Below are 13062 nucleotides of genomic sequence, written 5' to 3' on the forward strand. Positions count from 1 at the left end.
CCATCAGGGCAGGGATTTTTGCAGAATTTCTCTCTTGAGCCAGGAGCAGCCAGCCTGGACCTAAACCCGCAGGAAAGCAGGACCCTGAAGCAGGTGTCAGTCCCCCCCTACCATGACAAAAAGATACAAAGGGGGCCCCTGAGCAATGGGGTGAGCCCCACCTCAGGCAATGGTGTGTGGCTGCAACCACAGGCCAGGCAGCTTTTTCCCTGCTCCCTCCTGCCTCTCCTCAGTAGCATCCAAGGGAGGGAGAGGGCTGAAGAGGACTCAAAATGGGACTTGGGAGAAGTCAAGGGGTAGGTAGCACTGAACCTCCCTCCCCCTGGTGTTTCCTCAGAGCTGCATCGTTACTTCATCCTTTTAAGATTAATCAAGTGCTGCCATGGAACCACAATGTGATTCTTAATGCACTGACTCTGCATCCCTTTGAACCCCTCAGGAAGGTATCCCTGTATTTCCTCTCCACCAAGGATGGCTTCCTGATGGACATCACCTCTACCCAGAGAGTGTCAGAGCCTGGGGCTTCACCCATTGAGGAGCACTATAGCACATTCCACAATGAAAAGGTGGTTTTCATAAAGACGCAGCCTGTATCCCAAAAACTAACTCAGTTTTTCAGAACTAAAGAAATTGTGATCCTGTCCACCCAAGAGAGAAGCTCTAGCATACATTGGATGCTCGTGGAGACCTCAGCTCTAAATCAGTTGCATACAGGCCTTTTGCAAGTTCAGTGCTTGATCTGCTCTCTCTCATCCAAAGAAAAGAGAGCATCAAAATGTTCTATTTCGAGAGGGTTGGATAGTGCATATATGAAGCCTTCCAGACAAGAATCTCTCCAGCAACCGGCATCAAAGCCCACTCGCTCGGAGTGGTACCAGCTTCCTGGGCTCAGAGATCTTCTGCCCCAGATGATGAGGTCTGCTGGGCTCAAAATGTACAAACTGGACATTTGGGCATCAGCAAATGCTGCCTCTGGTAGCAGGGTGTTCCAGGCTGCGGTCTCTCAGTAGTGGGGAAGCATTATAAAACCCTGGGTATATATAGTTCTGTTTGACTGAACCCTGCCTGAAAGTGCATGGCTGTACAAATCCCAGTGGTTAAAGGATCTGTGGACCTTGTAGATGGAAGAGTGGTTTGAAGGAAGAGAGGAAGGACTCTTTGTGGCCAAGAAGTAGAAGGCTGTTCCTAGAGGGAGGGCAGCATGAAATAAGATGCAAAGCATACAGTCACCTTTTAGCCAAGCTGTTTTTTCCATGTTCTCCTGCTGTTTTTATGGACATTGAAAATGTGACGCTATGAATAGCATATTAATCATGTCAATGGCAGCATCATGCTAATGTATAAACAGTACACAGTTGGTGGAAAAGCGAGCTCCTATTGCATTAGTAAGTGTTGTGTTACTTTATTTGGTTTAATCTCTTTTAGTTCTGACTCGGCTGGTTGTGATTTCTTTGGAATGCTTCCAAGAACAAAGCCATTAGAAACTGTTCAGAAGCCTGTCATCAGAATCACTGAGAGTTGTTTGACTGATTCAAGAACACATGTGATTGAATTTAGGGCTGAATTGTGCCTTTAAGCACAACGGACACAGTTGGGTTTGGTAGCCTGGATAGAGCTATCGAAGCCGAGCAGATGCAATCTGCGGCATCCTGCAGAAAAAGAAAGTGCCTCAGGGCCTGCTAGGGAGAGTGCATGAAGCAGTAGCACTTACCTGTAAAAAGAGTCGGCACTGACCTCCGGGTGCTAGCAGGTCTGCAGGAACTGACTGCTCCGAGTCTGCCTGGCTATGCCTTTCTTGAGATTTAGACTGCTTCTTACTTTGCTAACTGGTTCCTGGTCTGTACTTGGGGAACATGAGCAGTGGCTTTCTGGAAGTATCATGTATGGGGGTTTGGAGGCTGGAGGAGGCTTCCTTTACTCTCTTCTTTCTCTAGTGCACATTTACAGGGTTAGCCAAAATGTGGCCCTTAGACAGCAAACTATGTCTCCTCTATAGGTATCTGATGGAAATGGAAAACTAGCGACTGGGAAACTTGAGAAAAACTACATAGAGATTGAATGCAGACATGCTCCGGTTCTCATACAAGTCCTTTCTAATTCAGCACTTTTACCCTTTAGTCTCCCAAATTTCCATACTTTTATTAAGGAAAAACACATTGGCTCTGTGGGGGGGAATTATGATTTTTGTGTGTTCAAAGCAAAATGAATATACACGGTGTACGGAAAAATCACAATCATTGATTTAAAACAAAAATGAGTTAATTTTGATTTCAGTTTCAGGGGGAGCCATTCTCAAGTGTAGGCTGGTGAGAGAAGATTAATCTGTAATTATGATTATTCTTGATAATTTATCAAGAAAATGTAATTCTCCCCCATCTTTCCCCAAAAAGTTGCCAGATGATATACAATAAATATGCAATCCCTATTATAATTTGTTTTTCAAATCCGTTTCCCCTTTATTCTGTTTTTTTAAAATGTAATGCTTTTATCTTCTTCAGATACAGTAAAAGAACTCGTGGTGTCAGCTGGAGATAACTTACAGGTGACTCTACCAAAAAATGAAGTTGAACTGAATGCCTTTGTTGTGCCACCGCCCCGCACAGGTGAATTTAACAATCTTTTCAAACAGGGAGACATAAAATATTGACACATGAACACAGATTGGCTTTGAGGCTGTATGTACAGCCACAACTAGAAGGGGATCCAGGGGGCAGAACTTCCCCTTCTTATCTGCGGAGACAGTTCTCTGTGGCACCAGCTGCAGAGGGGCATTTCAAAGGGGGTTTTAGAGATTAGTGGGTGTGGTTTTTGTCTTCAGCATGCAAATTAATTAACCAGCTCCTCCTCTGGTGCTACACACATTTACGCTAGGGAGGATCTGGACTAATGTGTCCACTTACACTATCTGCTAAAAACAAACTTAGGCTGCGAACGCTAAGCTGAACTTTTCTTAATGCTGTCGTCGCCTGGTGCAAAGAATGAATTCTTTGTTCATAAGTGTTTAGCACCAGGACAGTTCAGCAACTGGTGTCAGTGATGGTGAGGAGAGTAAGTACTCATGCTAAAGTACCTGCAGAGTCCATTAATTTGCATCCCTCTTCCCCCACCACCGTTCATATCACTGAGTTACAGCATGTTGCAGCAACTTGACGCATACTATATGGAGCAGTGATTCAGATCACAGACTCAAACATCAGAAGTTTTCACAGGGGAGAGAAGTAAATAGCAAGGTCCCAGACTGATTTGAGCTGGTACCAGTGCTGTTCAACATATTCATAAATGATCTCGAAAAAGGGGTAAGCAGTGAGGTGTCAAAATTTGCAGATGATACTGTGACGGGTTGGGTGACAGGTACTCCCTCAAGACTGTCACTAGATGTGCTGGGATACCACTGGGAAAAAACCCCTATGCCAGAGAAGGCTTCCTTCCACTCCCGTCTTGCTGAGCTAGACACTCCAGTCGTCTACAGCACAGACCAAGAGGTTGGGCCACGCCCCCTGCAGTGCACAGAAACTAAGATTCACTTAGTCCAGGGGTTTTTCAGGTAACAAGGACTTTCCCAGCACCCAGTATTCAGCCTTTCTGGGAGCCTAAACCCCAAATAAATCCATTTTACTCTGTATAAAGTTTATACAGGGTAAACTCATAAGTTGTCCGCCCTCTGTAGCACTGATAGAGAGATATGCACAGCTGTTTTCTCTCCCAGGTATTAATTACTTACTCTCGGTTAGTTAATAAGCACAAGTGATTTTTATTAAGTATAAAAAGTAGGATGTAAGTGGTTCCAAGTAATAACAGACAGAACAAAGTTACCAAGCAAAATAAGACAAAACACACGAGTCTAAGCCTAATACATTAGGAAACTGAATACAGGTAAATCTCACCCTTAGAGATGTCCCAGTAAACTTCTTTCATAGACTAGACGCCTTCCTAATCTAGGCCCAATCCTTTTCAGACCAACGTTGTGACTTATGGCCTGGGTCCAGCAATCACTCACACCCCGTAGTTACAGACCTTTGTTCCAGTTTCTTTCATGCATCTCTTTGGGGTGGAGAGACCATCTCTTGAGCCAGCTGAAGACAAAATGGAGAGGCTTCCAGGGCCTTTTATATTCTTTCTCTTGTGGGCAGAAATCCCTTTGTTCTTCTGTGAAAAATCACAGCAACAAGATGGAGATTGTAGCCACCTGGGCAAGTCACATGTCCATGAATGATTCAGCTTTTTGCAGGTTGACGCCATTGTTTACATGTTAGTTTGAACGTTCCCAGGAGAGCTCAGATGTGGACTGGCTTCTCCCAAAGTCCATTGTCAGTTAAGTGTTTCTTGGTTGGGCACTTACTCAGAATAGTCCTTTCTCAAGAAGCTGACCAAATGCTTCACTGATGCTACTTAGAATCAAACACATTGCGATACAAGTACATATCATACATTCATAACTTCAAATACAAAAATGACTGCACACATACAGACAGCATATTCATAACTAGCAAATGACAACCTTTTGTAAAGGCAACAAAATTGATTAGGGGCATGGAACAGCTTCCATATGAGGTGAAGTAAAAAAGACTGGGACTGTTCAGCTCAGAAAGAGACAACTAAAGGGGGATATGGGAGAGGCCTATAACATCGTGACCGGAGGGGAGAAAGCGAATAGGGAAGTGTTATTTATCCCCTTTACATAACAGAAGAACCAGGGGTCACTCAATGAAATTAATAGGCAGCAGGTTTAAAACAAAAGGAAGTATTTCTTCGTGCAACACACAGTCAACCTGTGAAACTCGTTGCCAGGGGATGTTGTGAAGTCAAAAAGCATAACTGAGTTCAAAAAAGAGCTAGATAAGTTCATGGAGGAGAGGTCCATCCATGGCTATTAGCTAAGATGGTCAGGGATGCAGCCCCATGCTCTGGGTGCCCCTGTGCCTCTGAGTTCCAGAAGCTGGGATAGGATGACAGTGGATGGATCTCTCGATAATTGCCCTGTTCAGTTCATAACCTCTGAAGCATCTGGCATTGGCCACCGTCTGAAGACAGAATATTGGGCTAAGTGGATCATTGATCTGACCCAGTATGGTCGTTCTTATATTTTTATTAAGTCATTGTTTCTGACTATTTTGCATTGTAGACATTCAGCCTCGTTTCATTTTTTCCCCATGTGTCTATATAGTTGTTTATATTGAAGGCAAGGCTAATAATTACTGTACAATTTTTCACTCCCAGAAACAGCCTACAGCTATGAGTGGAGCTTGATCAGTCACCCTGCTGACTATGAGGGTGAAATGGAGCGAAAGCGTACACGGACACTGAAACTCTCTCAAGTAAGCAAGACGTAATTTAGTCCCACTACACTCTCATAATTGCTGCATGACATTTTGCGGTCTGCACTGGAGGCATCTTTGATTTGTTACGAATACTTCAGTTGTGCTTCCCTCAGCATGTTATCAGATCGGCTCTGGGATTGTTGGTTTATAAATCAATTCTACCTGCTAGCTAAAAGGCTACATCCTCAGCTAATGTGAATCAGCAGAGCTCTGCTGAAGACCGTGGAGCTGTTACGTGTTCAGTTTACGTCAGCTGAGGATCTGTCCGAACGTTCCTGAACAGAAAGAAAAAGTTGGTGAGCTATAGCGTTAGAGTGAAATGGGACCTCCAGTCCTTCTAATTTATATGTTATGCATCACAGAGAAGTTTATTCTTGTTTTACTGACTGTCAAGGCTCCCTTGTTTCCTCTGCCCGTGTCAGTGTCTTCACTAGGCATATCAAGTTTTTCAGAGGAGTCTGATGATCTTTTAGGACGGGTTCTCAACCTTTTTCTTTCTGAGGCCACCCCAGCATGCTGTTAAAAACACACGGCGCACTTGTGCCACAACAACTGGTTTTCTGCATATCAAAGCCAGGGCCAGCATTAGGAAGTAGCAAGCAGGGCAACTGTCTTGGACCCTACACCACAAGGGGCCCTGTGAAGCTAAATTGTGCAGGCTTTGGCTTCAGCCCTGGATGGCGGGGCTTTGGCTTTCTGCCCTGGATCTCAAAGAGTCTAATGCCGGTGCTGCATGGCAGACCCCTTGAAATCTGCTCGTGGGCCCCCAGAAACCCTCGGACCCTGGTTGAGAACTGCTTTTTAGGGCAAAATAAATGTGTCTTAAGTGGCTTCTTCTCAATCCCCACCACTGGGCAATGACCAGCACGCTTTGTGCATGCCGTTATAGATGGAGCCCTGGATTTCAAGTTGCTTGTTTACAGTCTGACAGGCAAATCTTTAAATGTTCAGATGATCTCTGTGAAATTCCTGCCTGTAACTGGAAACACTCTTTTCTGTGCTTCAGCTCTCAGTAGGCCTCTATGCCTTCAAAGTGACTGTTTCTGGTGAAAACGGATTTGGAGAAGGATTTGTAAATGTCACTGTCAAACCAGGTAAATCAGTTTGCCGGAATAGTAGCTAAATTTTTCAACATAAGGGCTCGTTCACCACCTTTTTTTAAAGCTTCATTAGTGGTTTAAAAGAATAACTAGTCGCCTAACCACACACACACATTTGTATTCAGTACCACACATTTCGTCAGGGAATTTTTTCTAAATTAAATTAAGTGCAGTGTGCGGAATCCCAAGCTGTTCCAGAGCTCCATGGACCTATGGGGAGGGGAAATATTTCACCTGTCTGTCTCCCTGTACACCACCTTCCCCCCAATAGTGAGCTGTTCGGTGCTGAACTGGCCCCTTTCACAAGTTAAAGCAGCCACAGCACTGATTGAACTTAGGCCATTTGGAATAGTCTCCAGCCTAGGACTGCTGGAGCACAGTACACTCTGACCTAACATCCTTTCCCCTGCCCTGCCCTACAGTGCCCCAGAAGGTACAGCAGGTGTTCTAGAGCTGCCTGTGCTAGCTTTATGTCACTAGGGCATTCACCGACATCAGGGAAATTCCTAGATACTCCAATGGGGTGGCCTTAAATCCACTTTGTGTTGCTAGAGTGGCACAAAGGGGACTTCGCCTGGGCTAAGGATCTGGACCAGTAGTGGTATTTGAGCATATCATTCTTTCTCCCTAATCACTCGCATTCTGGATCCTAAATTTAAGGTTAGAGGGACTATTGTTTTACAGACCTACAGTGTGGCTCCAAAACTGCATGGATTACTTCATGTATCTAGCTAACTGCATTGCAGCTCTCAAAGTTTGCAGGAAATCAATTTTCTGGTAGTGTTAGACAATATATTGAGCAAAGCTGAGCAGTTTCCTCCTGTTTAATTATCTAGCTCATAGTTCTTTAAGAAAACACCATTTTAAGTGCTGTTCTTTAGCTTCTTACCACAGAAAATAATAGAAACTTTCCACCTAACAATCTATCTGATTTCACACACAACCTCCATTATTTTCCCCACTGCCTAATGATTAATCTTCCTGCTCACTGGTTGGATGTTGATTTGTCTATCGTTCTGGCAGATAGCCCTCTCAGCAGAATAGAGTTCTATGCACAGGTCTTCTTTAAACAAGAGTTTTCTGTTCCTCTTTTTCACACAGCAGTCAGAGTAAACCAACCACCCGTAGCAGTTGCTTCCCCCAACGCACAGGAGGTGTCTTTGCCTACAACTTCTACCTTCATTGATGGCAGTCGTATGTACTGGACAACTCTTTGTTTTTATGCTATAATCCTTATATAGAATTGTAATGTTGTTTCGTATGGATGGTACATTTAATTTATTACCACCATCTCCTACTTATCATATAAGAGCCTCAGTACTATATGTTTATAACATTACATCCTCTATCTGTGTCTTATTGATGAAGCGACACTTGGTTATGATGTTTGTCAGAAAATTTGAGCCCCATCGTTTCCGTTCTAGTGTTTGTTTACCTTTTATTTTTTTTAAATATGAAAGCTTCTCTCTCTGGATCCATTTTCAAGTGGAAAGCAACATGGCCATATAGTTTGGCCTTGATTCTCCACCACTTTGCAGTCTTTTATGCCTGGGAATGTGAGTGGGGAATGCTATCAAGTCACTGTTCCTGGTGGTAGTGTTTTACGTTCGCTTTGCACAGGGATAAGCTCCTGATTCACCTAGGTATGTAAGACATGCCCAACTTCAAGCATGTGAATGGTCCCACTGAAGTCGATAGAACTACTCATGTGGTTAAAGTTAGGCATGTGTTTAAGTACCTTGCTGAATCAGGGCATGTATGTCTAAACAAGGAGCGTGGCAGGAGATAATCAGGCTGAATGTGTATAAAATGTGAGGCTGAATGAAGTTCGTTATGAAATAATCCATTCTTGAGCTCTCACTCTTTTTCTTTCCTTCTACTCTCTTCACCTACAGAAAGCTCAGTCAATCAGACTTCACATAATCAAGTTGTATGGGGAGGTTGGGAAGATGAAAGTCATCCTCCAATTTGGGGCCAGGGTGCAGGGCTCTGGTGCAGCCCCCTCAGCTGCTTCTCCACTTGAGCAGTGTGTTGGGGGCCATTGGATCCACAGACATGCTAATCTCATAGCCTGTCCTTCCTCCAGTTCCCATTGTCATCCTTCATGCCAACCTGTTCAGGGCCAGTATGGAAATCTCTCCATGTGACATAGGCGATGCTGAGACCTCTTCTACAACCGCTTTTCTAGCTGTTCCTACTCTTCACAGCTGTAGTATTGAGTTAAGCTTTCTGAAGGCTCCTGCCTGCCTTTGTTAATTCTGCTTTGTCTCTGTTTTGTGTTGAATATCACTCTTCTTCATCATCATCTGAGCTGTTCTTTCTGTTTTTATTGGTGTTATTTAATCGCCAACCCTTGGGCCCCAATCATGCAAACACTTACAGATGTGCTTAACTTTACGTGCACAAGTAGTCTCATTGAACACAAAAAAACCACTTGAACTGCTCGCATATTTTAAAATTAAGCATAATTGAAGTCTAAATAGATAGCTACCTTAAGTGCTGGAGTGGAATTACCTATGGTCTTTTGGTATAATATATCCTTTCATGATTTTTTTCCTTTTTAAAATGGAATGAGGAAGCTAAATATACCCCCTTCTCAATGTAATTGCCATATTATACAACTACATATTTATAGACTTGCTGCCATTTAAAAAAATCAACGTTTACCTCAACATAACCAGGGGTTATCTTTATCTAAGTATAGGGAAATACTGCTGTGGGTCAGATGTTGTGGTTTAATACCTGTCAGCAAATTGAGATTGCTCGGTGTACTCGTGTGTGTGAACATGTCTGAAAAGATAAATATAGAAAACCAATTAAAGTTTCTTAGTATGAGAGGTTTTTAATATTCATGGTGTTAATACCAGACTCTGGTATTTTTCTTTACTTGGTATAGAAAGTAGAGATGACACTAAGATACTGAGTTACCACTGGGAGGAAATTAAAGGTCCTTTGCGAGAACAAAAGGCATCAGCTGACACGCCTGTTTTGCACTTGTCTAACCTTGTTCCTGGAAATTACACTTTCCGGTAAGTGAGGTGCTTTCCCTCCTCCTGTGTTTCAAGCCTCACATCATGATTTCAATTCAAGATTTTTTTTCTTTTTGTATGTCCTTTGGAGCAGGGACCATCTTTTTGTTCTGTTTGTACAGTGCCTGGCACACTGGGTTTCTGGTCCATGACTAGAGCTCTCAGGTGCTATGGTAATACAAATAAACAATATTCTTTGTGGTGATGTTTGCCTCCTCAAACAGAGGGCTATGGCTTTGGCCAATTGTACCCCTAAGTTTAGCTTGTTGCAGAATCTGAGGGAGTAGGATAATGCAGAAACACTTACATGGATTTCACAAGACTGACATGTTGCAGCAAATCAAAATTTGCTTTGCAGCGTGGTGTTATGTAAAATGATATATCAGAATCTCAACCCCAACCCCCACCCCCCGCAATGTTTTCTATAATTAGGAGAGACTATTTTCATTTCATTATTTTTCATTCCACAAGTTGGAAAAGTGTCCTTGGTATCCGTATGTAGTCAACTGTTGTTGTCATGCTCTAGAACTAACTGTAGACAGGATGGGATTAGGAGACTGATGACTGCGAAGCACTCTGGTGAGTCAATATTGCAAGAATCATTAACTTCTTCAGTAAAACCTTTTCACTGTTACCATTTGACTCCCAGCATAGCCTGCTGAAACTGGAGTCAATCCAGGTTTCTGTGCAAAAGCAGAGATTGCCATTGTAATTCTGAGTGCTTGTTCAGTATGATAAATTCTCCGTTTTCTAGCAACTTTTAGTTTAGGGCCCAATCTTGCACGCCCTTTATAGGCAGGACTGTCACAGACTTCAACAGGTGATTTGCCTGCTAAAGTGAGCCCTAAATTTGATATAAAATCAATTGTTATGAAATTGCTTAATAACATAACATCACTGAGGTGTTGGAACTTAGAGAGTTCACATACGTGTATGTAAAGCGTGGTGCTCTGTGCGAGCGTTGTGTGCTAATACTTGCTTTGACATATAGGTCCATATTGTGTTCTCAGTTATACAGATGTAAGTCTTGAGCTGCTCTAATGACTTCATGAGTTACTCCATATTCACAATGGTGTAAATGAGACTGAAAATTGACCCGTTGCCCATATCGGGGATGCTTCTAGAATGCCTTCCGAGCAAGGATCTTAAAGTGCTCTTCATACAATAATGAATTAAGTCTCAAAAGACCTATGTCAGGTGACCATTTATTATACCCATGTACAGGTAGGGAAACTGAAGTTCAGAGACATTAAAGGGACTTGTCCAAGGTTACAAAGGCAATCTGTCGCAAAACTGGGAATGGAACTCCGAGCACCTACCTTCCAGTCCTTTTGCTTTCACTACAAAACTATCCTTCCCCTTATGATAAAATCGCTTTATACTGGTTTGCCAAATTTTGTGGAAAGCTTCAAAGTGCACTCCCTCCAAGTGTTTCGTTATGTACATTAGGCACAACTGAGCTCAGTTAAAGATGTGTTCTGATACCACAATGAGGAGCACAGTATAAATACCTAAACCAGGTAACTTTCCCTCAGAATTTCATTCACTTGTAGATTTATATCTCAATCGTAATTTAAAGTATAATGGGATTTCCATTTTGTTTATTGTTAGCAGTAATATAACTTCATTGTTTTGGTATTGTGACTTAGCCTCCATTGACATTGTCTTCAAAAATTTTGGATGCTGCTAAATCCCACTAAAGTAAATAATTTTAGTTCTGCAAAGGAAAAAGAGGACACTATGAATGTTAATTACTTCACCTCTGCTGAGTCTGGTATCTAATTTCAGAACCTCTCAAACAATCTTTTCTTCAGTTATTAACAGGAATTAATACATTTCAGATGGAGAGCTAAATTGTTGGGTTCTTACTCAGTAAGTGTTGTTAGGAATTTGGGACTTGGGATGAAATATTGGCTCTGTTGAAGTCAATGGGAGCTTTGCCATTGATTTAAATGGAGTTAAAATTTCACCTGTAGCCAGAATGGGGAGAGTTTAAAAATTTCAGGTATATTTTCAGTATCATGCAAGGCAGTGTTTGGAAATCGTTTCCTTATCATTTTCCTGAGACCTGACTATAGGAATCTGGATTTCCTTTGTAACAGTTCATCACATTAGAAACACTTTACCTCAGGGTAGGAAAGTGCTCTTGACTTTGCTTTGTTTTAGGTGTTATTTTTGCCATCTCCTGTTGCAGGAGAAACATGAGCATCTGAACTTGGCAGAAATCCAAACTAATGGATTTTCAATATCCTCCTTCCTCCTGTAGGTTAACAGTAATTGATTCAGATGGAGCAGTGAACTCCACAATTGCATCTCTGACAGTCAACAAACCAGTGGATTACCCACCCATTGCCAACACAGGACCAAATCAGGCAATAACTTTGCCCCAAAACTTCATCACACTGAATGGAAACCAGAGCAGTGATGATCATGAGATTGTCAGCTACGAGTGGTCGCTTAGCTCCAAAAGTAAAGGCAAAGTAGTAGCAATGCAGGTAAGCTTACTTCTTGTTTAATATCAAAAGCTTGTTTTATCTTTTGTTTCTAATTTGAGCAAATAAATACCTAGAAATTATCACCACATTTGCTAGTTGTTATTTAAAATGTATGGTTACCCCTTTTGACCTATGCAAAGCATGCAGTTCTTGTATTAAATTCTTTTTAGAGTCTGTAGATCTTGTTTTCATTCCCTTTGGTGTTGTTTTAATTTATTTTGGCCAACTTTGATTTCTATGAGCAGCTTCATTATTTGTTCCCTCTTGGTTGAACAGGAATACCAGCTCCCAATTTCTCTCCTTGGATCCAGCTGTTAACAGCAGCATTATCCCTTCTGACTCAAGCATTCAAAGTCTTGCAAGTTGTTTCCATTAGGAGGAGAAGTTGATGGTGGGGTCAAGTATTTCTTTGACTCAATCCTGTTTATGTACAAAGAATGTACACAAAATCCTGTTTCCCTGAACACAATAGGAACAGATCACAGAGGGCAGTTTTTGTTCACATTTCCAAACTTCTTTCCAGCCAGCACTCTGCCCCAAAAGCTCTCACTTGGCTTTCTTTCAGGGCCACATTGTAAGGTGATGAGTCATCCCTGAACTAGAGTCTGATTAAGCCACATGCACTGATGAGTCATTCCGTTGCTAGGCTCCAGCCAGTCCACAAGCCAGGAACTGGTCTGGTGACTTTCAGGGCAGGTATATATGCCTCAGAGGAGGAACAGTAGCTCAGTCTGCTCAATGTCACTCCAGGGTTTAGAACTCTCCCCTACCTGCCTTAGCCTGCTCCAGCCATTGTCTTGCTCCAGCCCTGTTGCTAATCCTGCTCCAGCTACGGTATTGCTCCATCCCCATCATGGTTTCTGACACACATTACCAGTGTTTCCCTGGCAGGCTGCTTCTCCCACAGAGAGAAAGGGCAATACCCAAACAATACCAAGCCCCCTATGTTTTCATTCAGTCCCCAGTGAAATCCCTCCACCTAGATAGATCAGCTTCTGACCAGCCTGATATGCCTATCATTTGGGTGGTGGCTCCTGTTGTTTCAGCTCTCTTACTCCAAAAAGCAGCTTAACTGCTTATTACATTTGTCACGAATGGAAGGCAGCTTTTAGATCTATCA

General features: G+C 42.6%; 1 protein-coding gene across 3 annotated transcripts in view; it reads left to right on the forward strand.

The window, feature by feature from the left end:
* The window catches only part of KIAA0319 (KIAA0319 ortholog), an 83067-nt gene that overhangs the window by 35247 nt on the left and 34758 nt on the right, over positions 1-13062 (forward strand). For all 3 annotated transcript variants that reach the window (XM_074944773.1, XM_074944771.1, XM_074944772.1), the window contains 6 exons: positions 2499-2603; positions 5218-5315; positions 6325-6412; positions 7520-7612; positions 9315-9447; positions 11714-11942. In XM_074944773.1, coding sequence (XP_074800874.1) covers positions 2499-2603; positions 5218-5315; positions 6325-6412; positions 7520-7612; positions 9315-9447; positions 11714-11942 — 746 coding nt within the window. The remainder of the gene's footprint in view (positions 1-2498; positions 2604-5217; positions 5316-6324; positions 6413-7519; positions 7613-9314; positions 9448-11713; positions 11943-13062) is intronic.

Source organism: Natator depressus, chromosome 2 (genome assembly GCF_965152275.1).
Source record: "Natator depressus isolate rNatDep1 chromosome 2, rNatDep2.hap1, whole genome shotgun sequence".
Classification (NCBI taxonomy): domain Eukaryota; kingdom Metazoa; phylum Chordata; order Testudines; family Cheloniidae; genus Natator; species Natator depressus.